This window comes from Anarrhichthys ocellatus, unplaced genomic scaffold (genome assembly GCF_004355925.1).
Source record: "Anarrhichthys ocellatus isolate YVR2014 unplaced genomic scaffold, GSC_Weel_1.0 scaffold13, whole genome shotgun sequence".
NCBI classification, from domain to species: Eukaryota; Metazoa; Chordata; class Actinopteri; order Perciformes; family Anarhichadidae; genus Anarrhichthys; species Anarrhichthys ocellatus.
In genome coordinates this window covers 4,218,342-4,244,223 of record NW_022280043.1, presented here as the reverse complement: position 1 = coordinate 4,244,223, position 25,882 = coordinate 4,218,342, and the positions used below count along the sequence as shown (strand labels likewise).

The 25,882-nt window shown below is 42.3% G+C and overlaps 1 protein-coding gene across 1 annotated transcript in view; it reads right to left on the bottom strand.

Moving 5' to 3' along the window:
* Positions 1-803: 803 nt before the first annotated feature.
* kcnn3 (potassium intermediate/small conductance calcium-activated channel, subfamily N, member 3) overlaps positions 804-25,882 on the bottom strand; it is a 42,770-nt gene continuing 17,691 nt past the window's right edge. The window contains exons 4-10 of the mRNA XM_031853031.1: positions 19,248-19,544; positions 18,011-18,132; positions 17,048-17,189; positions 12,317-12,427; positions 5,874-6,001; positions 4,575-4,644; positions 804-3,673 (exon numbers count right to left, since the gene is read on the bottom strand). Coding sequence (XP_031708891.1) covers positions 3,251-3,673; positions 4,575-4,644; positions 5,874-6,001; positions 12,317-12,427; positions 17,048-17,189; positions 18,011-18,132; positions 19,248-19,544 — 1,293 coding nt within the window. The 3' untranslated portion in view covers positions 804-3,250. The remainder of the gene's footprint in view (positions 3,674-4,574; positions 4,645-5,873; positions 6,002-12,316; positions 12,428-17,047; positions 17,190-18,010; positions 18,133-19,247; positions 19,545-25,882) is intronic.

The following is a 25,882-nucleotide window of genomic DNA, read 5'->3' as shown; positions in this document are numbered from 1 at the left end:
CAACAAGTTGTTGTTCGGTTCTCAATATATTGAATGTGACTCATTATTTTAAATCATGAGGTATGGCCAGTGAGCAGTTATAGAAAAATAACATGAAACAAATTACAAATACTTACTGTGTGGTTCTTTTTCAGAGTATTCTGAACTGCAATGTCTGAAGAGTGAAAACCAAGCTAATAATTGTTTAAATGAACAAACTAAAACTTCAACTATTTCCATGGCTGCTTATTGTGAGCATTTTTCACTGCTAAAACGTTACTCCTTATTAAACTTTGCTAGACCTGCTATGGTAAGATTGTAAACCTAACAACGGAATACACCCAATTAGAATGATATGACAAACATATGCAAATGATGGCAGTCAGCCTTGTTGATAGCTAGAAGAATAAAGTTCTTGCAAAAGGGCAATTTGCAGTGTGTTTTCGGCCTATCACGGTGTACTCAGCCGAGTCAGCGTAATTGTAGCAAACATTACGTTTCCTAGGGTTAAATGTGTATCCTGTTCTCCATCTCAGCTAAGAGTTAACTAATGTATAACCTCGACAGCTCAAAACTCATAAAATGAGCTTGAGACAGTATGTAGTGTCCAAATCCTACTTATTGTGTCCAAATCCTACTAAAATTGGTTACACTGAATGAAAGGTAACCCATTTATACAGCGTGAATTAGTTGAATACGTTTTATTTTTCAAAACCTCTCACTAGCAACCGCAAAACCCAAAATCAAATAAAACAAAAGTAAAAAACAGCAACACAGAAAACGTGGAAGCTGTAAAGTTAGAGATATATACTTTATTAATTTTCTCTGATAAAATAAAAATTACAAAATAATTTCAACCTCAAACGGCACTTTCCTTGTTCAAAATTATTTAACCTATTGTTAATACATATATCATAATTGTCATGACGAATGAAAAGAATAATATAGTTTAGTAATAGTAGATATCGGCTATAACTGTGTTTAATCATAATGGTAGAAAAGACTAAGCAATACAAAGCTAGATTTCGTTAACAGCATACTATACAATATTCCAAGCGTATGTAATTCAGTATTCCGGCCACAGCGTGTCGCTATAAGACAGTTTTCGATATTGTCTCCAATGGGTAGGCTTGTCTCTTTCCCATCACACCATTATAATTCCTCTCAGATATACTTAAGTATTTCTGTCTATGTGTTATTTATTTTATAAACAGCTGTTCCTTCATGGCCATCAATCCTTTGTAAAGGTATATTTGTGTTCCCTTGTGTTCATCCATAGTCCACCTTGTGAAGTCCACGTACAGCACTGTAACAAGTCCATACCCAGATTTTCACAGTTATTCCCTCAGAAATATTGTCAAGATATCTGCAACGCCTCCTGCTGTCTTCTGTCCCCAGTGACAGCAGCGTTCCCTGCCTCTTATTGAAGTCCATTTAAGAGAGAGCACTTTGGTTGTCGAGGTGTGTGTATATCCGTGTGTCCGTGCGTGTAGGCGTCTGTTCCTGTGTCTGCGTGGCAGTTTAAGTGATCGAGCAAGAAAGTGGGGTTGAGTGTATTTCTTTACACAGAATACATTCATGATAACAGTGTGTTGTTTTGGGACCACAAGCGAAGAATGGCAGTGAGTAAGGTCTTCTTTCCTTCATAAAGGGTCATAGACACAACCGTACACCGTGAACACATGAATCACACCAACTTATAATCACATAGCTAGACAATTGTTGGATTTTAAATTCAATTGAATTACGAATGTAAAAATCAACATTTTAGTAATTTTAAGTATAAATATTTATCAGAGAATTAAAGCAAAACAATAGATACTACAGCATCCCAGTCAATCTGACTCCACTGATTTCAGACAAGTAAAAGAATAATCAGATAATTTATTATTGATGGAGAATGTTTCAACTGTTATTTTACCTGAACACTCACCAAATGTGGAGCATCATGTTTATGCAAAGCTCTGTCTTGAAGTGTTTCTTCATAATTAATCAGCCAGATTGAAATGCCAGTTTAATAAATGTTTGTGTTGTAATCTATTACAACCCAATAGAATGTAATCGATTCTATCGCCCAACAACCATTTCAGTATTAATGCACTTGATACAACTATTTGTTTTTACAAGTAACAGAAATGTACACATCGGTTCAACCCAATCTGTAATTCAATAAATGCAATAGTAAAAAAGTCCTTTTGTTGTTGTGTTACGTTATTTTATCACCTGCGACTGTCTTCTCTGTCACAAACAGACGTTATGATGACTCATGCCCCTCAGTGTCATACCAACTTATGTTAGCTTCATCTGTAATTCGTGTAGTTCAGTGAACGGTTAAGTTTCTCCAAACCGAGAAGTTAAAATGTCACAACTATGCATTAGGTCACGCCCACAAAAGACAAGTCGTGTGGATGAACATTTTTTACAGTGTGTCTACATTGCTTGGCAGTGCATTGAGTGCTTGGCAGTATAGGCTTTAGTATCATCTTGTGGGCTACGACACACAATGTCTTTGTGTGAGTGTAAATAGGGCCTGCATTGTGAAAGATTGTGTATTTATGTTTGTGCTGCGTTAACTTGTATTGCGTGGATGATGCGTCAATATAAATTGTGTGTATATATGTGTGTGTGTGTGTGTGTGTGTGTGCAGTACATGCCACTAGTTTTTTTAAATTTTCTTTTTTTAAAATATCTTGGTCGTATTGATTGAACCTTCTGTTAAAGGGATGCTCGTTAACACACAATTAGCATTCAGATAGAAAATACATCATAAGGATAAAAAGTCATGGTCATTAATTCCTGATGAAGGGAGAGAGAGATCGGGAGGACGGAGAGAGAGAGAGAGAAAGAGAGACATAGAGAAAAAGAGAGAGAGAGATATAATAAAAGGCCCTTTTCAGTAATTGGAGTGGTATCCATTTAGGAGCTCTGAGTTTATATAATTATTCCTCGTTATTTCTCCTCCTCTCTCCTTCCCCCCTCCTCATCCTTTCTACCTCCATTTCTCACCCTCTTGACATTCTTCCTCCCCCTCACACCTTTTAGAGACTCCATTTTTCTTTTCCCCCCCTTGTCAAGGAAAGCGCCCCAAAGTCCTTAACATGTCTCATCGCTCATACTGGCCCTCCATCTTAATCCTATTATTTCTCCTCATAGTCCCATCTTCTACCCTCCCTCATGGAGCGCTACTTTCAGAGGATCACCTCGCGTTTCTTTCCTCCTCCCTCGCTATTTTCTTTCCATATTTGTCCTCTCCTGGTCCTCAGAGCTGTCTTCAGCAGCTAGAAGTGCAGGTGTTGGCACTGGGACTAGCCTCCAGGCTCCCCTCTGGGCTCAGAGGTGGGGGCGACAGAGGGGACTCCAAGGCCAAAGTAGGAACCTGGGATGGGGACGGGGCTGGCGATGCGACATGGATTGAGGAAACTGAAGCTGGTGCAGCGGTTAAAGACGCAGCTGGGGAGATTGGGACCACAGCACCTCCTCCAAAACCTCCTCTCCCGTCCCTTGAATCCCTCTCTCTTAGCAAGTGAACCAGGGCGGCGTGCTGGGCACTGAGGGTGGCAGAGAGGTGGGCGGGCAGGGTGTTGAAGCCGGCGGTAAGCTGCTCCACCCGCTGCTCCAGGGATAGCATCTGACGCTCCAAGTCCTCGCTGCGGTCGTTGAGCTCTGACATGAGCTCATACATGACGCTCTGCATCTGTGGAGAGGAGAGCAGAGGAGAGATGACTCAGTGAACAGATTGCTAATACGTAAACAGCAGTATTACGATGGTTGCTTTATTAAAGCTTGTTTCAAGAAAATGCATTTGGACTGAATAAGAAGAGACAATAAAAGGGGTTAGAGTATGAAGGAAAAGTGTGAGGAGGGGCAAGCCTGAGGCTGGGGAGGAGTGAGTAAGACAGGAAGCAAAAGATGTCCAAGAGGGAGCAGAAGCTGGAATGAAGAGGAGGCTGGAGGGAAGTCTCTGTGTGGGTGTTATAACATTGTGAAGAAAGAGAGAGGAGAGCGAGAATGAAATGTCCCTGCCTTGCACATCCTGGCCTGCGTAACCATGGTAAACGCACAAGTGGCCAATTGAGATGGAGTCGTTGAGATGGTGTAATTGCAAAATATTTGGTGCTAAAGGCATTGCTCCTAGAAAAGACATAAATACACACCCTCACTCCATCTTTTTCTCCCTCATATTCACGCACTCCCTCTTCTCACAATCACAATCACACACACACACACACACACACACACACACACACACACACACACACACACACACACACACGTGTGCACTCACATTCTCACTCAAACACCCACACGGTAACAGAAAAACATGAGAACCCCCCCTCCCTCCTCTCATTTCCTCCTCGCTCTCTCACACAGTCATCCCTGTTTTAACACTTGTTCCTGTTGCTAGGAGACACAAAGCCACGAAAACGGGCAGGTCATCATTGAAATGGAGGAATGTTGTGATGTATTACGGGGGGGGGGGGCAAAGGCATGCTTGGTATGAGTTACTAACCTGTGCGATGGTTACATGTCCTACATAAATGAAGAGCACGGATGTGTATGTAAGCTGTGTGTGTGTGTGTGTGTGTGTGTCTCACCTTTGAGAGGTCCACTAGTGTGTTGGCCTGATCACTGAGTTTCCTCTGCTCCATTTTCACACTGCGTAATCTGCAAACAGATGCACACACACACATTAAACACACAAAGTTGAAACGCAGTAAATACACAGTGGTCACTCCAGAGAGCCAATCCCTCCAGGTCCAGACAACAACACTGTAGAGCGGTCACCTTGCCTAATTCAGCTTCATTTCTACCTGCAGCGTGTCGCTGAATTTGAATGTACCAACATAGCATGCTCTGAAACGCTGTAATTTTGTAATGCAGGTGAAACTATAAATTTAATGTTGAAATAAAACTGAGACATTAAGCTCTAGGGTAAAGTATTTTAAATAATAAGAAACCTTAAGGGGAATAAAGCCCACAGGGAAATAAACTAAACGGAATGAAATAAGATCAAATAAAATAAATCATCTCTCTTCAGTCCAATTAAAAGTAGGACATGGCCGACTCTCAAAACACAATATAATAATTACTGAACTAAAGGTTTAATCTGAGTTTTCATAAAATAAACCCTGTGGCTTCCTCCAATATAATGAAGTGTGAATTGTATGAGGCTGCACCTCCGGATGAGCATGTCCCCCTTTTGACGCTAACAGGGTTGAACAGGCAAATGTACTCAAATTCCCCCAAAATCACCCTGTTACTGTGTTCACAGAGCCAGCCTCTGAGCCACAGTCCACACGCTTCAGGACGAGCCTTTCTATGTCACAATTAAAAAGAGTCTTAGGTCTCTTGACTCTGGCTTTTGAAGCCAGTTGTTCTTAAGTCTAGACTGAACTGTTCCAGATCAAAGGAGCAAGCAGCATAAAAGGGACGCTTAATTGTGATGCTAGACGGAGGATATACAAAAATCTTTGAGTAAGACAAGCTTTAACAAGACAATACCCTTGTGGCCATTCAAATACGACCAAACAATGCTCTGAAGAAGAGAATTTTAAAGCGTGATTGAGGTCTACAGTATGTATTTGTATCAACAACACTTGGAAGGAGAGATGATATCTCTAATCATCACAGTACATAATGTACTGATTTTTCAGTCCCACAATTATATTTGCCTGAAGTGAACCTTCCCTTTAGTAGATGATGATTCATTTTGTGCGTCTGTGTGTATGTGTGTGTTTGTGTTTAGAGATTCTTGCACTTCATCTGATCATCAGCGTTGATTCAACTTGTGGGTGGATAGAAAGTACGGCTGAATTCAAAGGCTTATGTGCTTGTGTGTGTATTTGAGTGTGTGTATGCGCGTGTGTGTGGGTGGATGTAAGGCGTGGTCTTACTGATGAATAGCCTGGAGGAACTTCCGCTGGTGTTTGCGGACTCTGCAGTGGTCGATCTTTTTCGCCATCTTGGTGTGTTTGTAGATGAGCCAGGTTTCCCGCAGCACGTTAGCCGCTGCATTCTTTATCTGCTCGCAGACAATAAACACACAGACACATTGTTAGCAACAGGTAGTCCTTGGCAGCAGGTTTGAGAACAGGGCTCGGCAAACCTGTTTCAAAGAGAAAGAGAACAAGGCTCTGTTTTCTGTGGCTACGGCCCTGTTTTCTCTGGCCCCAGCCATGTTCTGAAGGGCCCTTTTTGGGGGGGGCTTAGCCCTGTTCTCTGGCCCTTGCCCTGGTTTCTCTCTGGGGCCCCAGCCCTGTTTTCTTGGGCCCAGCCTTGATCTTTGGGGCCCAGCCCTGTTCTTTGGGGCCCAGCCCTGTTCTTTAGGGACCAGGCCTGTTCTCTGGGGCCCTGTTCGTTCTCTTTCAGAGAGGTTTTCTCAGTCACTCTCTCTTTTTCCGTCCATTCTCCGTTGTCTCCTTGCAAACATAAAAAAACAAAAAAAAAAACTATACCATTTGTTTCGTCTTGGAGGCTGCCCTCATTGTCTCTGTCTCTCTCTACACAGACCGGCTTGGTTGCCAGTGCTTTTCATGCGTGCATAAACAGCCTTCTCCTTAGGGAGATTTGGCAATGAGAACCAACAGGAGTCTCTCGCACGCACGCACGCACGCACGCACGCGCACACACACACACACACACACACACACACACACACACACACACACACACTTCTTTCCTCTCTTTATGCCACATTATATGTTAGACTAACTCAAATGGGCGTCATTATCTTGGCTGGTTGAAAGTAATTTACTACTGTAACACCGCAGTTCATTAAAACCAGGGATCTTCCATTTAATTATGGCAGCAACTGAAAGAAACAATGGTGGCATGAGTAGCTGCTCTTAAACTAGCTGTCAAAGACAATCCTCATCCCTGGAGAATAGACATATTAGAGAAATAGCCTATGTAATGATGTTCACTCATGGAAAGCCTGATAGCCATCAGAGTTAAAAGCAAGATGGGTATTTTTCTCCAGTGTACTGGTCAGACATAGGCTTCAGTTGTTTTTCCCTTGTCCCATATATAGGTGACATTCCTGTGATTTAATAAAAGACATCCAATAATAAAATAAATGTCACTGTAGGCTTCAGGTTGATTTCTATGTACAAGGATCAGGATTCAGTTACATTCATTTATATCTGCTCCACTATGTTTCATGTACTGTACATCGTTATAGGTTGCTCAGTAATTACAACACAGAGGTCTGACGCCCAGTCAAAAAAACGCGGGTGAATACCATAGAGAAGCGAGAAGGGAGAGGGCAGAGAGAATCTGTAAGGACATGAATCGAATGAGAGACTTCAAAGAGATGCCGAACACTGAACAAAGAACAATTATAGCCCAGTCTGAGGAGCACAAAAGACCCCGGCAGCTTGGCTAATCAGCAACTATCCAACGCAGTCAAGGACTCCTCACACACATACTGTACACGCCTACACATAAACACATAAACACATGCAGACAAACACACACTATTGGCCACAGATGGAGAGAGTAGGAGGCCCTGGGCCTTGCAGATGTGTTTTCAATGACACAGAGGAAGTCAAACCGAAAAGTGCTGATCCAATATACTATAGATGATATATAAATAGTCATACAGCTCTTAATGACAGTTAACATTACAAACATATTAATTCTCGGCTTTATACAGCTAATCTACTGATAAGATACTAAAATGAAGTATGTATATCTGATGTGAGTAAACCCTAACAAATTAAATAAAAAAGATTATATAATATGTTCAGTTCACACGCCATGACCAATGTAATTGGGATGTAAAGCTATAGGGCTGGAGTATAAGGTAAAGCCTGATATCTCATCTGTGTATCAATAGGGTTACAGAACTCCCATCCATTTAGCCAGGACAGGCACTGACAGAGCTGCAAAGATCCTGAGGAGGCTTCATCCAAATGAAGACATTTGTTAGTGGGCTTACGGTGCTATCTGGACGGTAGTGTTTATTTATTTAGATAGTGTTTCAACATAAAATTTAGAGTCACAACTGCACTGCTTTAGAGGATATTTGCAACCAAACGTCAGTGATAGTAAAGAGTAAATCTTATCTCTAGTTTTACTCATGGGCCAGGTTACTGAAGAGCACATTCAATACCCTTCATATCTACAGGCCCATTGGTAAATTGATATGTCAAATCATATTTGTCAGTTCACTCATCAATGCAGGGTGAGCGAAATATGATGAATGATGGCATGTTGTCTCTGTCCAGCTCGCTCGCTGTGGAAGTTTTCAAACTTCCAACATCTGCAGCAGTATGAGCTGTTGCACTGCCTCAGGCCAGTTAATTAGACAAAGCTTCACCCTTAATTTAAAATCAGGAGGACTGCTCCACATGCAAATGACTGATAATATCACACTGTTAGTATTTTGCAGTTAATCCGCCCCACCACCCTCTTTATTTATCATTCTCTATCCTCCTGGCTGTTAACGAAGAAACTGAGGAAATTCCATTGGCCAAAAACACTCAACATAAGGCGCTAAAAATACTCCACAAAACAAAAACCCGACAGCAGCAGCAGCAGCAGCAGCTATTCCCGGACCATATGGCATGTAGTTGGGCAACCATGTATGGCTGGTTAGGGTCAAAGATCTGTTCTGGTTGCTCCCCTACACGGCACACCTTATGGCAGGTACATGAGAAATCTGTTAAGACAAGAGGTTCCCACAACTCAGCATGTTGAGTGGTTGATGTCATATTGTGGATTATAATTTAATCAGTATGAATGGAAATATTTTTTAATTGTCATTACAGACACGACCACATAGAAAATAAAAAAACTAAGCATTAAGCTCCGACACGTCTTTGTTGCTTAAACTAAAAAACAAAACAAATCCTGGACTTTTTCCCCTTCATTCTCCAAAGTGATGGAGACAGTTTTCTAACATGAGAGGCAAAGCCGAGGCACCTAACCCTTACATACCACCCTGGAGAGCCTTGATGACCTATGTATGCAATTAGTAGCCTGATTAGGAGCTTAGTGCTACAGTGGATCAGAAAACATAAACAAACAGACCAATTACCTTGGCAACAACCTCCCACCTCATCCATGTGCCACGGCAACATGTCGCCTTACTTGCTCTGACCTTCCCCTCTCGGACATAATGACACAGGGAAGAGACATGGGGTCAGATCTAGGCAGGGCTCCATTCAAAAGAAGAGTTCAAGTGGTAAAAAGTGTCAGAGAGATGTGTAAATGCCTTCACTGAGTGTCAAATACATTTTTGTCGCTGTCTCAATACGTTCCACACCTATAATAATCCATTTTGCTTGCGTGTGAATTAAAAGGCGGTCGGATAGAAGTTATTTTTACTGCGTGGAGTGAAAGCTAGCTTAGTAGAAATCTTCAGGGGTTAGATTGCTCCCATTTGACTAATGGTGTAAACATTGGAAGGCATTGCAGCACCTCCTCCTTGGCCAGAGCCCAGAGTGCACTCTCAGTATTCAGCGGGCGAAATTCTGAATATGCCACGGGGACTTCTAAAAGTGCTCTGATTTAACCAATCGTTCAGAGTGGAATCAGAATACACATTTGGAGTGCCAATTTATAGAAAGACGTAACATTTTCAACTTTGCAAAGCGGCTTAAAAAGCTTGAAATACAAATACTGACCTCAGAAACAGACATATTAACACAGTGAATTGGCTTATGGCTTCAACGAATGGCATCTAATTGGCATTGTAGTGCTATCAAAAGGAAGGACAAAATAATCCACTCCTCTGACTTAGCGCATACAGTAAGCGTGTCCTGCTTTTTCAGTGTCGGGAGTGCTCTTTGAATGTGCAAGGGGATGCTCTGACCTGATGAACTTCCAGCACTTCTCTGAATTAACCAATACTTCAGTATGTAGCCACAGAACACTGCTGAGACCAGTGTCATCCTTTTAAAAACACACTTCCAACACTCTGCATCAAGGCAACAAGTGTCCTGATTTCAAACATGAGCACTTGCAACCTCACACACATGGTCGACTTAAGGGCTATATGAACTGTTCAGATCAAAGGGAAAGGGACACTTCACTGAACGCTGCATGAAAATGAACCCTGTGCATTGAATGTGGAATGATGTTTTTAAAGTCCATCATTCTCCTTGATAAGATGATTAGGTCCTCTGCACCCAATCTGCACCACATACGATTTTAAGTTTTCAGCCTTTTCGGGTGCATCTAAAAATCTGATCTGAGGATGAAAGAAGAAAACGCAAATGAAAGCGAGTGAAATATTTTGAAGTGCGTGTCAGGGAGTGTCAAAAAAACACCACACTCATTTGAACTAAAAATGATCTGTGCGGTACACAGATGTCACAGGAAGTAAGTTTTCTTGCGGTTTTAGGACTCTCTGTGCAACCACAACCAACACTTTTTCTTACATGACACACATGTAAAAACAAAGACAACAATGTCAAACACAGACGTTATCGACTACAGCAGCCACTGGCTGAGAGCGACACTGATTGGCATTTACTTGACATTGTTAGTAATCCTTCAAATGCTATTTCATGGACGTAGAAAGCCAGGGGATGTGCTTTTGTGTCTATTTGTGTGTGTTTGTGTGTGCATATACAATGACGGCAGGATGTAAAGTCTATCGTTGCATTATTCATTATAAAGCGTGAGTGATTTTATTCTCTTGTTATGATGATATGGCGGAGAATGGCTCCAGCCATGTAAATCAATGTGCAAACAACAGCTTCAATGATTGCTCTTTCAGTAATAGAGGGCAGGAGACAATTACCACCGCATAAACCGAAAACCCTTTGAAGGAAATGTCACGAAGGAGCATGCTGCATTGTGTTGAATAAAACTGCTGTATGACGCCTCCCTTACTTGGTGACTGGCTTTATTCAGAGAGTAGTTTACTTGATTGAGAAGAATATTCCCTTTAAAATGTATAGTATGAGTCCTCTCATTGATCTCGGGAGTGATCAAAATCAGTTTGAGCTATATTCATGCAATAAATATCATTGCAATTACTTCTAAAAGTTACAAAAAAACATAATTTTCCATTTAAAATCAGTTTTCAGAAGGGAAATTAGTGTGAGGCTGGTCCTTCATAAATATTCACAGTCACAATAACCAGCTACGGTGACAGAACTCCAACCAACCAGTGTCAGTTTCACTGTCACACCTGGACACCATGAGCTGCTAGTTAGAAAAGTTAGGAAGTTGAAACAGCTAAAGGACTAAATTAATTAACCATACGGCCTCTCCCACGTTTCCATTTGTTTAGCAGCATGGACAGAAAACTTGACCAAACCTACTGACACAAGAGTCTATAGCCATGTGAGTGACTCTGTTAGGCTTGAGCTATATGCAAACATCAGCATGCTAAAATGTGCTCACAATGTTAACATGCTGATGTCAAGTAGAAATATTTACACCATCTTAGTTGCTATTTAGCTCAAAACACAAAGTGCAGTCGAAGGGAATTTCTTTGCAATCCATCCAACAGTTAACAAGATGTTTCAATCGAATAGTTGAGATATGACAGTCTGGAACCAACGTGGTGGATTGACTGACCCATCTAGCATTGATTAAAAAGTCTGTTCAACGTTTCTGTCGATATTCTATCCACACTGAAATCATTGATAACCCTACCGCGTTCAGTCACCCAGATACCCTGCTGCCATAATGTACCCTACATATTTGATATGGGAGCTATTTTTAAAACTTGGAACTTTCAACTGTATGAAAAATTAAAGAGAACCACAGGAAGGAGGGACTGAGTGATGGAGAGGAAGAGGCAGCGAGGGGGCAAGCATGAAGGGAAGGAGAGGGCAAATAGATGGAGGAGAGGAGAGAAGGTGACAGAAAAAAAGAGAGAGAGAGATAAAGAGAAAGAGAGAGAGAGAAAGGGATTTACTGTAAGAGAGACAAATGTCAGAGGAGAGGGGAGGTGGTAGGGTGGAGGGATGGCCATGTGGGAGGAAAAAGATTGTCGATGGGAAGATAGAGAGGGACGGTAAGTGAGGGAGCAGAACAGAGAAGGCGAGAAACAGATGACCTTTTATTGCCTTCACTCACTCAAATAACATGGCACTCTGTCACAGCAATACAGGGTGAGAGTGTGATGTAGTAGTGGGGAAGGGTGAGGGAGGGGCAGCGAAAGAACAAGCCGCTCTCAACCGCCTTGTTTTCAACACCTGAACTAAGGAATCTGAAAACATAGTATAAATTCACCCAGCGGACGATGACACATACAATAAAAACATACAAACCACTTTTATAAATACAGTTCTGTTGGAATCCCAATAGTGGTGCACGCAGAGAACGTGTGCCTTCTCTCTATATTCATTCATTCACACCACATGAGCCTACACACCCTCTTGGTGAGTTGCGTGTCCATCATGAAGTTGTGCACGTGTTTCTCGGCCTTGGTCAGCTCCAGCTTCCTGGCTACCACGGCAACCACCAGAGCCGTACAGCCCGCACCCTGAGAGAGTGGAGAAAGGGAGGAGGATGAGGAGAAAACCGAGCACTGAGTCAGTCAGTTAAGAGGACGAATTGGTAAATTGGTGGCTTTCGGCCGGGGAATTAGCTCAGTTGATTGAAGGGAGTGAGGACAAATGTGAGGAAGGGAGCCGTATGACAGAAGGAGAAGTGAATTGGAGAGGCGAGGGGATTAAGAGGGATAGCTCTGTTCCACATCCACACTTCCTCATGTTGAGCGGCGCGCCAAGTCTATTTTCACTTCCAATCCATCTGGTGTGAGATCCCCTCTATATCGCCTCTATATTGAGCTGAAAAAGATCCTCTTTATAGAAGAAAAACACATCAAAGATTGACACCACCTAATTTAATTTAATTGGATGCTGCCAATCTGAATTACATGGCGTCAGTCTTTTCCTGTCACCGGAGGCTCGAGGCCTGCAGGAAGTGTAAAAGTATGAAACACAGACTGGTTTGTCTGTATTCCAGCTCGGCCCACATGGGACATATGGCAAATTAATTTGGGAGAGAGTGACAGCAGTCTCTCAACCAGAAAGACATGCCTGAGAGGAGAAGAGGAGCAGAAACACGGGCAGGAAGACAGACTTAATTAACTTTCCGATTAGATACTGTTTTAAATGGGGCTGTTGAGTGCTCACAGGTTCCTCTGAAGGGGCAAGCACTGAGAGGAAAAAAAAGATAAAGAGAGTGTAGAGCTATGAGTAAATATAAATGGGGACGGAAGGAAACATGGAGGGCGGTTGAATTGAGGAGGCTAGGGTGCGTGCACACAATAGGAGAAAGATGGAGAAGAAGGCAACGTTAATGAGGTCACTTATCTCCTGATAACAAATTAAGATTAAGTGTGTCAAATGGAAATGTAGGGAGGGAGAGAATAAAAAGATACAAGGAGAGAAACACGGTGAGTTAGAGAGGGAAAGCGAGGGACCATGCAACGTTTTCAAGCGTGTAAGAAATAGCCAAGACTCCGTCGTGCACACTCTTGAATGATAACACAGGTTTCCCAAAAATAACTTTGGCTGAGTTCAGTGAAATGTAAAGCGCAAACGGGCATTAGTGCCCACGTGTACACACTCACCCACTCTATTTGTGTTTATTCAACAACTATGAATAAAATATGATGGAAAACCCTTTGAGCGTTCATACATGTCTGTGCTTTAGGGAAAAGAAGCCTCGACGAACTGCTTCAGTACAGTGTGTACAAGTGCAGACCTGCACATATCCAACTGTGTGTATGCATGTGCGCTCAAATTTGTCCTCATCGGTCACAAACAGTAGGGTGCTGATTGGTTTGTCATCGAAGGCTATATATGTTTGCGTGTGCTCGAGTTTGTTTGTGTATATGCCGGCATCCATTTGATTTCACCAGGGTTCCCTGTGCAATCTCCAGAGTGACACGGCTGATGATGGCTGTGATTTGTTTCATACGCCCGGGTTTCCCTCGCTTCCTCCACTACAGCGCAGCCATCTACGAAGCTGTCAGAAAAGGGGGAATCACCCATCTGTGCTTCTGTGTAACATCCACACACTACAGGTTTAAAAACTGCATCTCTTTGAGCTTCATGCAGTGGAAAGTACTTTCCCCAAACAGGTCAGCAGGAACACACAGAGAAAAGTGGGAAAGACATTTAACAGAAAAAATGTGACATTTAATTTGCTCATTTAGAGAGCGCAGCACAAGCACTTAAGAGGCAGACAAAAGCACAAAATAGATGTGAAATGGCAGCTACTCTACATCTCGTCCACCTTCCAGAACGACAGTATATCAAGAGGCTGCAGACAAACACAAACACACAAACATACGCTATCACTTTACTTTAACCCCTGACCCCATTTGGAATTTATAAGCAGTATATAAACAGCTGATAAAAGGCTTATAACACATTATAATGGAGCTGTACGCAGATATAAGACAATGTATAAACATATATAACTGTGCCTATAAGACATATTATATAATTATAACTGTTTTACTATATCGTCATTTATTATCTGTTTATACACCAGCGTCCACTTTTACCCTAGTTGACAAATACGTGAATACATTCAACACTATCTGCTTACAACTACAGTATAATGTGTATATGCTGCCTATAAATGCTAAACGGGGGATATATACTGTATATATATATATATATAAATGAAATACAGACATTGTGATTTAGACAACACACACCTTTCTTGCTGTATATAAGAACAACAACATGTTGTGGCAGTCTACCACCATCCGCCCACCCACAACGACACACAAACACACACATACACACACATACACCTGGCCCACCCCCGGTAGCCTCGTGGTATATTCCCTCACTATTGGCCTTCATGTGTTGTCATAGTAACTACGTCGAGAATTTCCCCTATAGAAACTCATTACAATAATTCGCAAGCAAGAAAAAAAACAAAAACTCATATCCTGTTCTCTGCCCTCGACCTTTGACCCCTTTTAAAATTTTTCTTTTCAATTTTCTCCCGCTCCGCTTTCCGATGACCTGCTGCCCCTGGTCTCCCTCACCTTCTACCTGCATTCTCATTCCCTCTCAGATGATCAATGCAAATTCACCCCTTTTGAAGAGAGCAGTCAGAGTGTGTTTGTGTGACAGGAGAGGAGAGAGTGTGTGTGTGTGGGAGTCACAGTAAGAGTGTATGTCAAGCTCTGTGTCAGTGCTGTGTGGAGGATGAGGTCCGTAACAGTGGGCTTGGGATGTTCTGCATCCACCCCCTGGTGTGTGTCATTGTGAGTGTGTGTTACATTACAGTAAGAGTTGTACTCCAAAACACAGATTGGATGATTCATCCAGCAAATGGGGGTCTGTCAGTGTGTTTTTGTGCATGAATGTGTTTATTTACACATTTAATGGACTATACAGTAAAGAAAGTAGGTGAGCTGGCAAATACGGGGAGGCTGGACAGACACAGTGAGATATATAGACTCCAAAATGATCTATGTGACTCTATGATCCAGCCAGTGCTGCACACTCACACTACTGAGACTAAAAGTGAAATAGTTTCCAAAACGACACAAGTAATCACATTAAGTCAAGTACCTTTCTGTGTAAAATATTGGCAGATTTATGATTTTGAGAGTTATGTTGAGCGCTTTCTGATTTTCCCTCTTGATTTTTCTTCAACAATCATCCAGCACTCATTAAACTGCATTAAGGCACTTCTACATTGGCTTCAACCAGGTTTTCTGCTTGACTTCAGGCACACTTTACCATAACAACAGGACTGAGCATTCAAGTCCAGAAATGGAATACAGAAGATTAATGCAGTGATGGTATTGGTAGTAAAATGCTGTTTTAGCAGCTTATGGTCAGATATTTTCTTCCAATTAAACAAAAACAATTCAGAAGCTCTAATGCTTGTTTTTATCATCACTTCTTCATCTTTTTGTAGGAATGCCATTTTGAGAAACACATTGATCAGATTGTGCTTAATGCATTGCATGAGTCTGTATTTCAGGAAAGTAATATTGCTACACAATTAGGTTAAAAAACGACAGTATACCCAACTCAGGTGAGCCCCCACTGTGAAGTGATTCTCATCCATTTAGCTACACACAGTCTTCTATTAATCACATACTCTCCCTTTTGGCAAAATAAAACATGTGCTGCATCGTGTCCCATGAGAGAAATATTACCAAGGAACATATTATCATCATATTTTGAGCCCTATTTTTTCTTTCCTGACCTTATAAAGAAAAAAGTGATCAATTGACATTTTAATTCACTTGACATTTAGCTTTTGAGCTAATAAAAAAAATTGGAATTTTCTTGCATTTTAAATGACACGTATTGCCTCCAATTAACCAGAACAGTGAATGTTAAAGTGATGACATAGAACAAGTAGTGTCAACGTTATGTCAACGTTAATAAAGTGTTGATCAGTTGGATCAATTTCCCAAAAACTTGTGGTTATTTCAAATAGACTTTATAAATGAAGGAGAAAAGACCAGTAAGACAAAACATAAACAGACAGAAATAAATGAATAGTTTGAGGAGGGAAGAACACCTGTGAAGAGGATACAGGCGGCAGCTTATACACTGGTACTAACAGATGGACGATAGATAGAAATAAACACATGGCCTCAGGGAAGGAGAGAGGAAATGAGAGAGGGATAAACAGAAAGAGAGTGACGGAACTAGAGAGCGCTATAGTGGTACGAAGAGAAAAATGAGAGCGAGAGAGAGTGGGAGGACATGGCACACTGAAAGGTGGGACCTTCATTATGCAATGAGGACAGACAGGGGAATAACATGCACACACACACAACCCCCTAACATGCTCTTGTTTGCACGCCTACACACCCAAAACACACAGAAGCACAGATGCAGGCTAATTCAAAGAGGATTGCCCAAATTACACAAATGGCAGAATTTCTCTCACAAATGACAGCATGCTCTCTAATCTGCTGACCTTTGAACGAGGCAAGGACAGCGCCAAGGGGAAGGGGAGCGAGAGAGAGAGAGAGAGAGAGAGAGGGAGGAAGAGAGGGAGAGAGAGACAGAGAGAGACAGCGAGAGAGAGAGAGGGAGACAGAGAGACACAGAGACAGAGACAGAGAGAGAGAGGGAGGAAGAGAGGGAGGGAATGTACTGACCATGATTCCTGTGAGCAGACAGACTCCTTTGCCACAGTAGGTGTGAGGAACCATGTCTCCATAGCCGATGGACAAGAAAGTGATGGAGATGAGCCACATGGCTCCCAGGAAGTTACTGGTCACATCCTGGGCATCATGATACCTAAAGGAAACAGGAAACACCGTCCGCGTTCGGAGGACAAAGTCAGTCAATAGTAAAATACATAAATAAAGAAAAATAACAACATCACTGCGAATGTGGGCGTCAAACCTCCAACACGTGACCTTTTTTGTTGTTGCTGAACACAACACATAAACAGCAGCTCTGGCCGCAGTCATTCCTGTACCCTGTGCACAACACTGTTGCCATAGCAACCGCATGTGGTGCAGATCTGACACAAAGTTGTTTTCACAAAAAGAGGAACACGCTCTGCATTCACATATTTGCACCACGTCTGAAGCAGTTTAACTGAGTTTCATGTGATCCTTCTTTTGATAATTGGGTTTGGAGAGGAGAGGAAATGGCAATTAAACTTGGATGTAGACCAAACAAAGCAGCTGGGCAACGATGCATCTAATCAAGCTAATTAATCAACTGACATTTTTCCATATTTCCATGATTATCTCCAAAAGCATTTAAACTCACAAAAAGGATGGTCACTTATTCAGTTATAAATACATTTCTACTCTCTATGACAACTGAGCAAACTCAGGACACAATTATATTACAAAATGGACATACGAAGTAACAACTCCATCGCCTGGATCAAATTAAGTGTACAACTGACGAGAAAGCCCCATAAACTGAAGTCTAAAGATGGATCATGTTGCACACACGTCCGAGATTATATTTCCTGCCAATTGAATTGAATTGCTCAGTTGAATTCCTCGTCCAATCACAGTCCGTCAGTCCGTCAGTCCGTCTCATGCACGCACACGATGAATAAACACGACAAATACAATCCAACCAGCTTCGCAACTCACCTCTCGCACACTCGTACGGTCCAGGCAGCGATGATCCACAGAGAGATGCTGAAGACCAGCAGCACCGTCCCGGGGCAGATCGTCATGAGGGTTTTCATTACAAACCGTGTGTTAAAATGCACCTGCAATACACACACACACACACACACACACACACACACACACAAGGACACACACTCAGTGTCGCACAGTTGATAGATGACAATGTTATACACGTTTTTTGATGGGCTACTGCGTAGCTCTGAATCCTCATCCTGTTCACCGTTTCACACCCAGACTTGGTGCTTTACTAATTAGTTTTCTGAGTAGCTTTTGATAGCGGCAGCTCTCTGAGAATCTCCACTGTAATTGGAGTCAAGATCGGGGCTCGCCCTCTGACTCGGGTCAAGCTATACACTGTCTTTGAGTAATTGGCCTTTTTCAATGTAGTTTTTATCCGTGGCTCATTTGTCATCAACTTCTGGCAGATGGATGATCTGAGAGCAGCGGTTGAGCCCTGGAATAGTTAAGCAGCTGATAAATGAGTTGTCATGCTAGAGCTACACTTCAGTGTCAGCTTCACCTCCTCCACAGCACTGTGACCTGAGGGTCAGAATAGTGCCATCACAGATACACTCACAACCTGCTAAATGACCCATCTAAAATCGACTCCATCTCTCCCGCCGTCCTCCTCTGTCTTGCACTTTGCAAATTTGCCATCACACGCTACATCCCTTCTTCCTGATTTTACAATAATGTGTTTATCGTTTGACGTGATTACAAACGTGGCAAACACAATCATTTATTGCACGGCTTGCACACATTTCTCCGCACTCGTATTGCAATCTCATTCAACTCCTTTTCATGCTCCATTTGAACCGTACGCAATATCTTGTTCTCATTTCATGCTCCCATCTCACATTGTATTATAAAAAGATCCACCACAGCTTACATCTAAGTCTCCATCTACAGCGATAACAATGGAGCGGAAGGGCAATTGAACTGCTAGATGAAAAGAAACAGGGTGACTAGAAGGACAGAAGGAAGGACTTGTTAGAGAGATAGAGGCCAAGAATGAAAGGGACATGGTGGACACAGATTTAATTCTGAAGAGAGAGCTCTTGACCTTAATACCTTTACAACCCCCTCGCCTCTCTCTCTCTCTCTCTCTCTCTCACAGAAGCTTTGACAACCACACTTTTTAAATGCACTGTGCATATACACACACACACACCTGCAAGCACTAAACCCTTCTGACCTTATTTAGGGCGCCTATACTCCTGGAGGAGGCGTCTGTGAAGAGTTTGCTGTGCAGGAGCATGACTCTGGCGATGAGGTAGAGGCGCAGGAACATGGGCACGCTCAACACCATGTCCAGGTCAGCCTCGGCATGCGACGGCGCGTACGAGAAGGCCAGCCGCGCCCGCCACTGAAACTTAAAGTCCCCTGGCACTGGATGCACCGCAGACACCAGCAGCTCCAGAGAGATCAGCAGAACCCTCTCCATGGTCATGGCGATGCGCCAGTCGTCAGCTCCGTTATCGATGACAAACAGCTGCGAGGACAGGAAGGACATGAGGAGAGTTAAAAGAGGGAAGGAGTTACACATGTTTTAATGCCCCACTGTGTACACTTTTCATCATGATCCTCTGCTGGCACAGTCCACTCATCAGTACAGCTGACTGATCTTTTGATTAAAGGGACAAGCAGCAATTTAGAGTAAATGTCTCTTTCTTGAGATGTAAAACAGCATCCATCTAATCAGTAATCTATTCAGTCTCTCCACAGTGATTTGGCTCATTTCCATGTACCCTACAAGTCTCACTAAAATGAAACCAAAGTCATCTCAAGCAGCAAAACAGGCTCCTAATTATAACAATCACAATATTTAAAAAACAAACAAAACAAGACCACTTTATTACTTCCGGTGTCATGAGCATGTGCCTCACATTGTTACTTTAATTGCAGTTTTCCGTCCCTGTATGTTGATGTTTTGTATTCGTAATTGCTGTGGTTACTCTTGATATTGTTGCCAAAGCTGCTGTTATAGGGAAGTGATAAGAGCAGGGTTTCATTACAGGGGCGATCCTCCTTTCCTTACGGCGCTGACAGGAACTGGGGTGGGGGGGAGGAGAAGGCAGTGGAAAGAGATGGATGAAGAGCAGAGGAAATGAGGAGATAAAGATAGGAAGTCAGTAAATTTCAGGAAATGTCAGTAATTTTTTCTAGGGCAGTAGAATAATGATGATCTTGCACACAGAAATTGTTTGAAGGATTTTCTAGATATTCATATCTGGATACCTCATATAAATCAAGAAGACTTGAACTTGATTGTACAATATTCTTGACTGTTTGGTTTGCAAAGGAAACAGGATTGGATTTCAATTTAGCCGTGAAATTGCTATTATTAAAATATAATACAATTTTTAGGTCTCAGTTATGAATAAAAATGTCTTCAGTGGAGATTCTTGCAGTGGACAACAAAGGTTAAAGAGAGAAAGAGACGCACAACATCCTAAAAAGGAAGGCCTGGGCACAGTGAGAGAATGAGGAACTCCCCTGCTGTAAAGCAGCAGAGTTTACCAGATGCTGCTGCCTCGACAAACAGCCGGTGCTAACAATTGCTCTTTACCATATGATTCATCCCGAGGGCTTTTAGCCCACACAAACGTTTATTTTGGAAAACAAAAAACTACGATCACAGGTCAAACTTTAGAACAAGCGGGCATGACAGCCAGCCGCTCTGTGTCATAGCCAACTATTCACTGTCAGAGGGAAGGCGGACTGAAGCTCTGCCACTTTCTCAACCATCTTTGGATACACACACTGAGTGTTTCCCTGGTTCTGCTGTGCACATAATCAACATGTGTGCACACACATATGTAGCCTACGCACACGCCCGAGTCATTGTGTAAGCCGTCATTTGAACCGAGGGTCAAACGCTGCCCGTATTCTTTAATGATTTCAGTGAGCGTGCATGTGTGTGCATGTGTGTACTGTACTTGTGTGTATTTGTGTATGCCTGAGTGAGTTTGAGGAAGAGTGTGCAGACCCAGCCTCGTCATGGTGACTGTTGCCAAGGCGACAACATCAAAGAGCAGCCAAGCTTAATTAGGATCCCCAGTGAGAGAGAGAGAGAGAGAGAGAGAGAGAGAGAGAGGGGGAAGTCAAAAAGAGAGAAACGCAGTGAGAGAGACGAGTCAAGAAGAAAGAAAAAGGAGATCTGGGGAGTAAGAGGGAGAGGTGTGTGACAATGAGTGAAGAGGTACAGAGAGGAAAGCACAGACAGGTTGTCTAACACTTACAAAGGTTTATGTGTGTGTGTGTGTGTGTGTGTGTGTGTGTGTGTGTGTGTGTAGAGTCACATTTTGGGCACATAAATGAGTCGCAGTCAGATTGCAGGGACTCACGTCCTATTTGGGGACACAATGCTGGTTATCATGAGGTAAGCCACTGAATTTAAGGGTTGAGACTTGTTTTATGGATAAATATTAGATGGATAATAGTTATGGTAACTCTCCAGGAAATGAATGCAAGTCAACGCAGTGTCCTCCTAAGTGATAAAAATTAGTTTGTGTGTGTGCTTGTTTGAGAGTAGGACACCACACATGTATATTCATTCATACTTCAGATCATTGCTTTTTGTCTGCAAACCAGTCATTATTCATCCAGCCCTGTCTCTCTTTTTCTCCTCCCTGTTTTTCCTCCCTCACTCCCCATCCTCCTCTCTCTGAATGACATGTCTCCAAATCAAAACAGAGGTGATCCAGTTTCTTGCCACTGAAGGAAATGAGCGGCTCTCCCTTCCTCCTCCCACCCGTCCCCTCCTGTCCTCCCTCACGCTCCTGCTGTTGGTCTTTTCCTGGCTAAATCGCCATGAGGAAGGGATAAATAATTAAATTCCATTAGGAAAGTCATCTGTCAATGGGAGTGAGTGAGTGCCACTGGCCGTATATGACTAGGACAGAGGGAGGGAATGAGGGTGGAGAGCATGAGAAGAGGAAAAGGAGGTAGGGATTGTCTATCTATGTATGTATGTGTGTATGTGTGTGTGTGTGTGTGTGTGTGTGTGTGTGTGTGAGAGGGAGTTCAAATGCATGAGAAAAAAGGGAAGGAGGTCAGGGAACAGCAAAGCTAAGTAAACTGGGACATAAAGAACAAGCCCACAGGGAAAATTGAACAAGATCATGGTAAATCCTCTGTTATTTTCTTAATTTTAACAAAACGTGGCATCACAGGGCAGAGGGCCAAGGAAAGGCAACAGAAAGCGGACAAGACAGAAGGAGGGCAAAAACAGGAAGAGGAAAAGACAAACAAAAAGCAGGCCACTGGGAGAGTATGGAGGCAAAAAAAAAAAAAAAGTATAAATGTGTGAAAATGACAGCACCAAAGATAGGCTGAGGTCTTTTCACAGGTGGAGGTGTGACGTCTAAGAGAAGACTCTCCACTTCAAGTGTCCCCTACTTCTACATCTACAACCTGCCGGATGGACTTGTCACCCCCCTATCTTTCCCCTCCAGCCTTCCTTCCATCCATCCACCCATGCCTCGACCCCTTCCAGAGTCCGCGGCCATCGTACCTTAGTAATCGTGTTAAGTCCCTGATTGCAGATGCCTCTCATCACGGAACCAGACACAGTGCTGGCCAGTCTCTGCCAAGCGAGCAAGCGAGACATGCAGAGGCACACAATTTTACACACATGCACACACACGTCACGTGCATACACACATCCAGACGGCCCGGTCGAGCTCTCAAAAAAGACGTAGATGCAGGCAAATCAGCCTCAAATCGGCATTTCACATGGGGAGAAAAGAAATCTCAGTCTGGGATGGAGACGGCTCTAATCACTGAAGAACACTGTGACAGAGGGAACACTGAAAAGCATGCACGCATATAACACACATAGACACACCTCTGGGAAATGTTTGGGTCCTACAGCATGGAAATTCCTGGAGCAGGCAGAAAATAACTGGGACGAGCTAAACACACACACAAGCAGAGATTCACACAGATATACGCAAATATGCAGAGAGGGTAACACGCTTTCCTCGACTGTAATTGCAGCTCTGCGGGAACACCCTCGGGACTGTTTCTACACAGACAACAGCGGAAAGGACGGAGAGAGGGTGTCATGGAAGTGAAAAGGAAGTGTTGGAAAGTGTAAGAGATGAGGAAAGGTTCACTGTTTTGGTTCGTGTATAAGCGATGTTGCCTAGCTTGCAACTAGAAAGTCTAAAAATAGCAACTAAGAGAGAGTGAAGAAAGGATTCCACCAGTGGTGTCTTGAGACCAGGAATCTCCTTCAGTCAATACGAAAAACAAACCGTTTCTAAAAATGGCCAGAGGCTGGTAAGACACAAATGGCATCCGAAAACATTTCTTTGAAATGAGCGGTTGAAATGCTTCTTTCATGTCTACAGTCTAAGGAGGATGCTGTGGTTTATACCTCACTCTCATTTTCTATTCTATTACAGTTCCCAGGGCGGATGTACGTTATGCAGAGTTTGCAGAACACGACATCGTGAAATGTCCGTCCAAGTACGTCTCAGGACTGCAGGTTCACTTGAAAGAAGACAATCCTTTTTTAGAAAACTAGCGCTCACTTTATTTTCCTAATACCATCTGCCCGCCTTGAGTGGCTGTGAGTGCCAAGCTGGTGTCTTCCTGATGAATGAACTGTTTCTAAAATCCTTTAAAAGTAACTGAATAACAAAGTTCACCAATGCTTAGAGTGCACTAATGGACTGGAGAAATATCCGTTTCTCACACATTCTCTGAGAGTTTCTATTTGATTAGATTCAACAACAATTCAATTCTTGCCTTTCAAGTCTGAATCTCTTGCAAGTGTATGAGCTTAAAATTAATCTTTTCGTTCAGTTTCTTGCTGTAGGAAATGTGTGTGTGTGTATGTGTGAATAAATAAAGAGAAGGCCACTGGAGATGGCAGATTAGTGACATACTCAACAGACCAGAATATCAATCACATGAATGTGCGTGAATGGACATCCGTGGATGCTACACAAAACACATGAAAGCTATCTGCAGATAGTTTTTTAAGAAAACATTTAGCTTGGTTTTGGCCCTATTTATAATGTATCCTTCTAATTGGCCACTTGGAAACTGTGGTTCATCGTTACAGCCGTCTTTAGAGTGTTTTTCTTGGTTCATCATAGATAGACCAATGATATTTCAACCCTCAGACTCCATTATTCCTGACCAATGTTATTCACTCGGGTACAATGTTAACTCAAACTAATGGTGTGTGGTTGCACAGATTGGACAGTCAATCACAGCTCTCTCAAAAAGCCTCCTGAGTTCACGGTGGTGATAACAATCTCAAACTCTAATAATATCTGTAAGATAATTGTCTCAATATGTCATCTGGTGTGTAAACACAGTAACAGAGAATCAGTGATGCAATCTGTAATGGGAAAATATGTCATAGTCTCATGTGAAGGTTTAAAGAATGTAAGTCCTAAAAGAGCAGACACCAAACTGTAGTTTCAGTAGATGACTTTAATTAGTTTAGTATCCAGGTGTCTTGTTATCTGTTATCATTGTGCACTGTTTCTTTCTTCTTCGTATCTGTTATCATTGTGCACTGTTTCTTTCTTCTTCGTATCTGTTATCATTGTGCACTGTTTCTTTCTTCTTCGTAAGACAGAGACACAGAGAGGCCTTGACTAACAGAGATCCTCTGTTTGAAATACCTTTGACTTCCTTTGTGACGCATTATCTGAAGTTGTAAAGGCGTAAACCTTTGCATGCATATATGATGTGTGAGGGTAAAGAATGTCTATTCTGTCTCTGCAATGGTCATTTTAACAATGTCACAGTGGCTTCAAAGGAAGCATCTGCTGTGAGATTTAAACGGTTTATTGTAAGGCAAACTGTGAACAAAGGGATTTGCAAACAGGAGATAAAGCATCTTCCTGACTGTCTTAAATGAAGTATACTAAGGCTTGAAGGATGACCTGCCTTTTATTGTGTTCTTTGTGTATTCTTGTTAGCTAAGCAGATAACAGGAAGCCGTCTGAGTATAAATGTCCATGCATTGTGACTGTTAGGTAGACCACTCTTACAGATCACTGCAATGTGTCTGTGAGACGGTTCTCTTTGCTTGCAAGCAAATAAATTGACTTTACAAACCTTGATCGTTCATCAAAACTCTGTTTACTTTATATTGATAGAAAACCTTCACTTTCTTCTCCCGACTAGTCATAAGAAATATTCCACAACAAATCTTACAAAGAAGCAAACAGTCAGTGTTTCATTTTTTAATCTTATGCAGAGAAAAGTGGGCGTGTATACACACACAGTATAAAATGAATAAATATGACCTGAGCAAAATACCACAATAATATAATGTATCTTGTCTGGTTAAAGTTTCTCTGTCCCAAAACCCTTGTGAATATATATTTAAGGACTATTTTTTTTCAAGCATATATTCAAACCTGGCCCCCACATTACCCACAGTGCAACTTGAAAGCCGACAGTGCAGAGGGTTGGGTGTGTTATGCTAATAGCGGCTAATGTAGCTGCACAGCCCCCCCCGATTCTTTATTTATTTTTTCTAACCTTGTAGTCTTCCGACTTCACCGACGCTGACTCAAGTTACATCACCTGAGGCAGACTTTATGTAGCTCCCTCTGGAGCCACAAAAAGCTCTATACTGTTACAAACGTACTCCCCAACACTTGTTAACATATGTTGACGTGTGCTCCCCTTTGAGGACAACATGAGTTCAGTTAAACCTGTGCAACTCATTGTTTTCTGAAGAAATCTTAATACAACCACTCATAAGAGAAAATCTTAATCATCTGAACCTGTAGATGTGTAGGAACAAACTGTTCTGTTAAGAACTGAAATGATTAATTCTAGACTGCTTTTAAA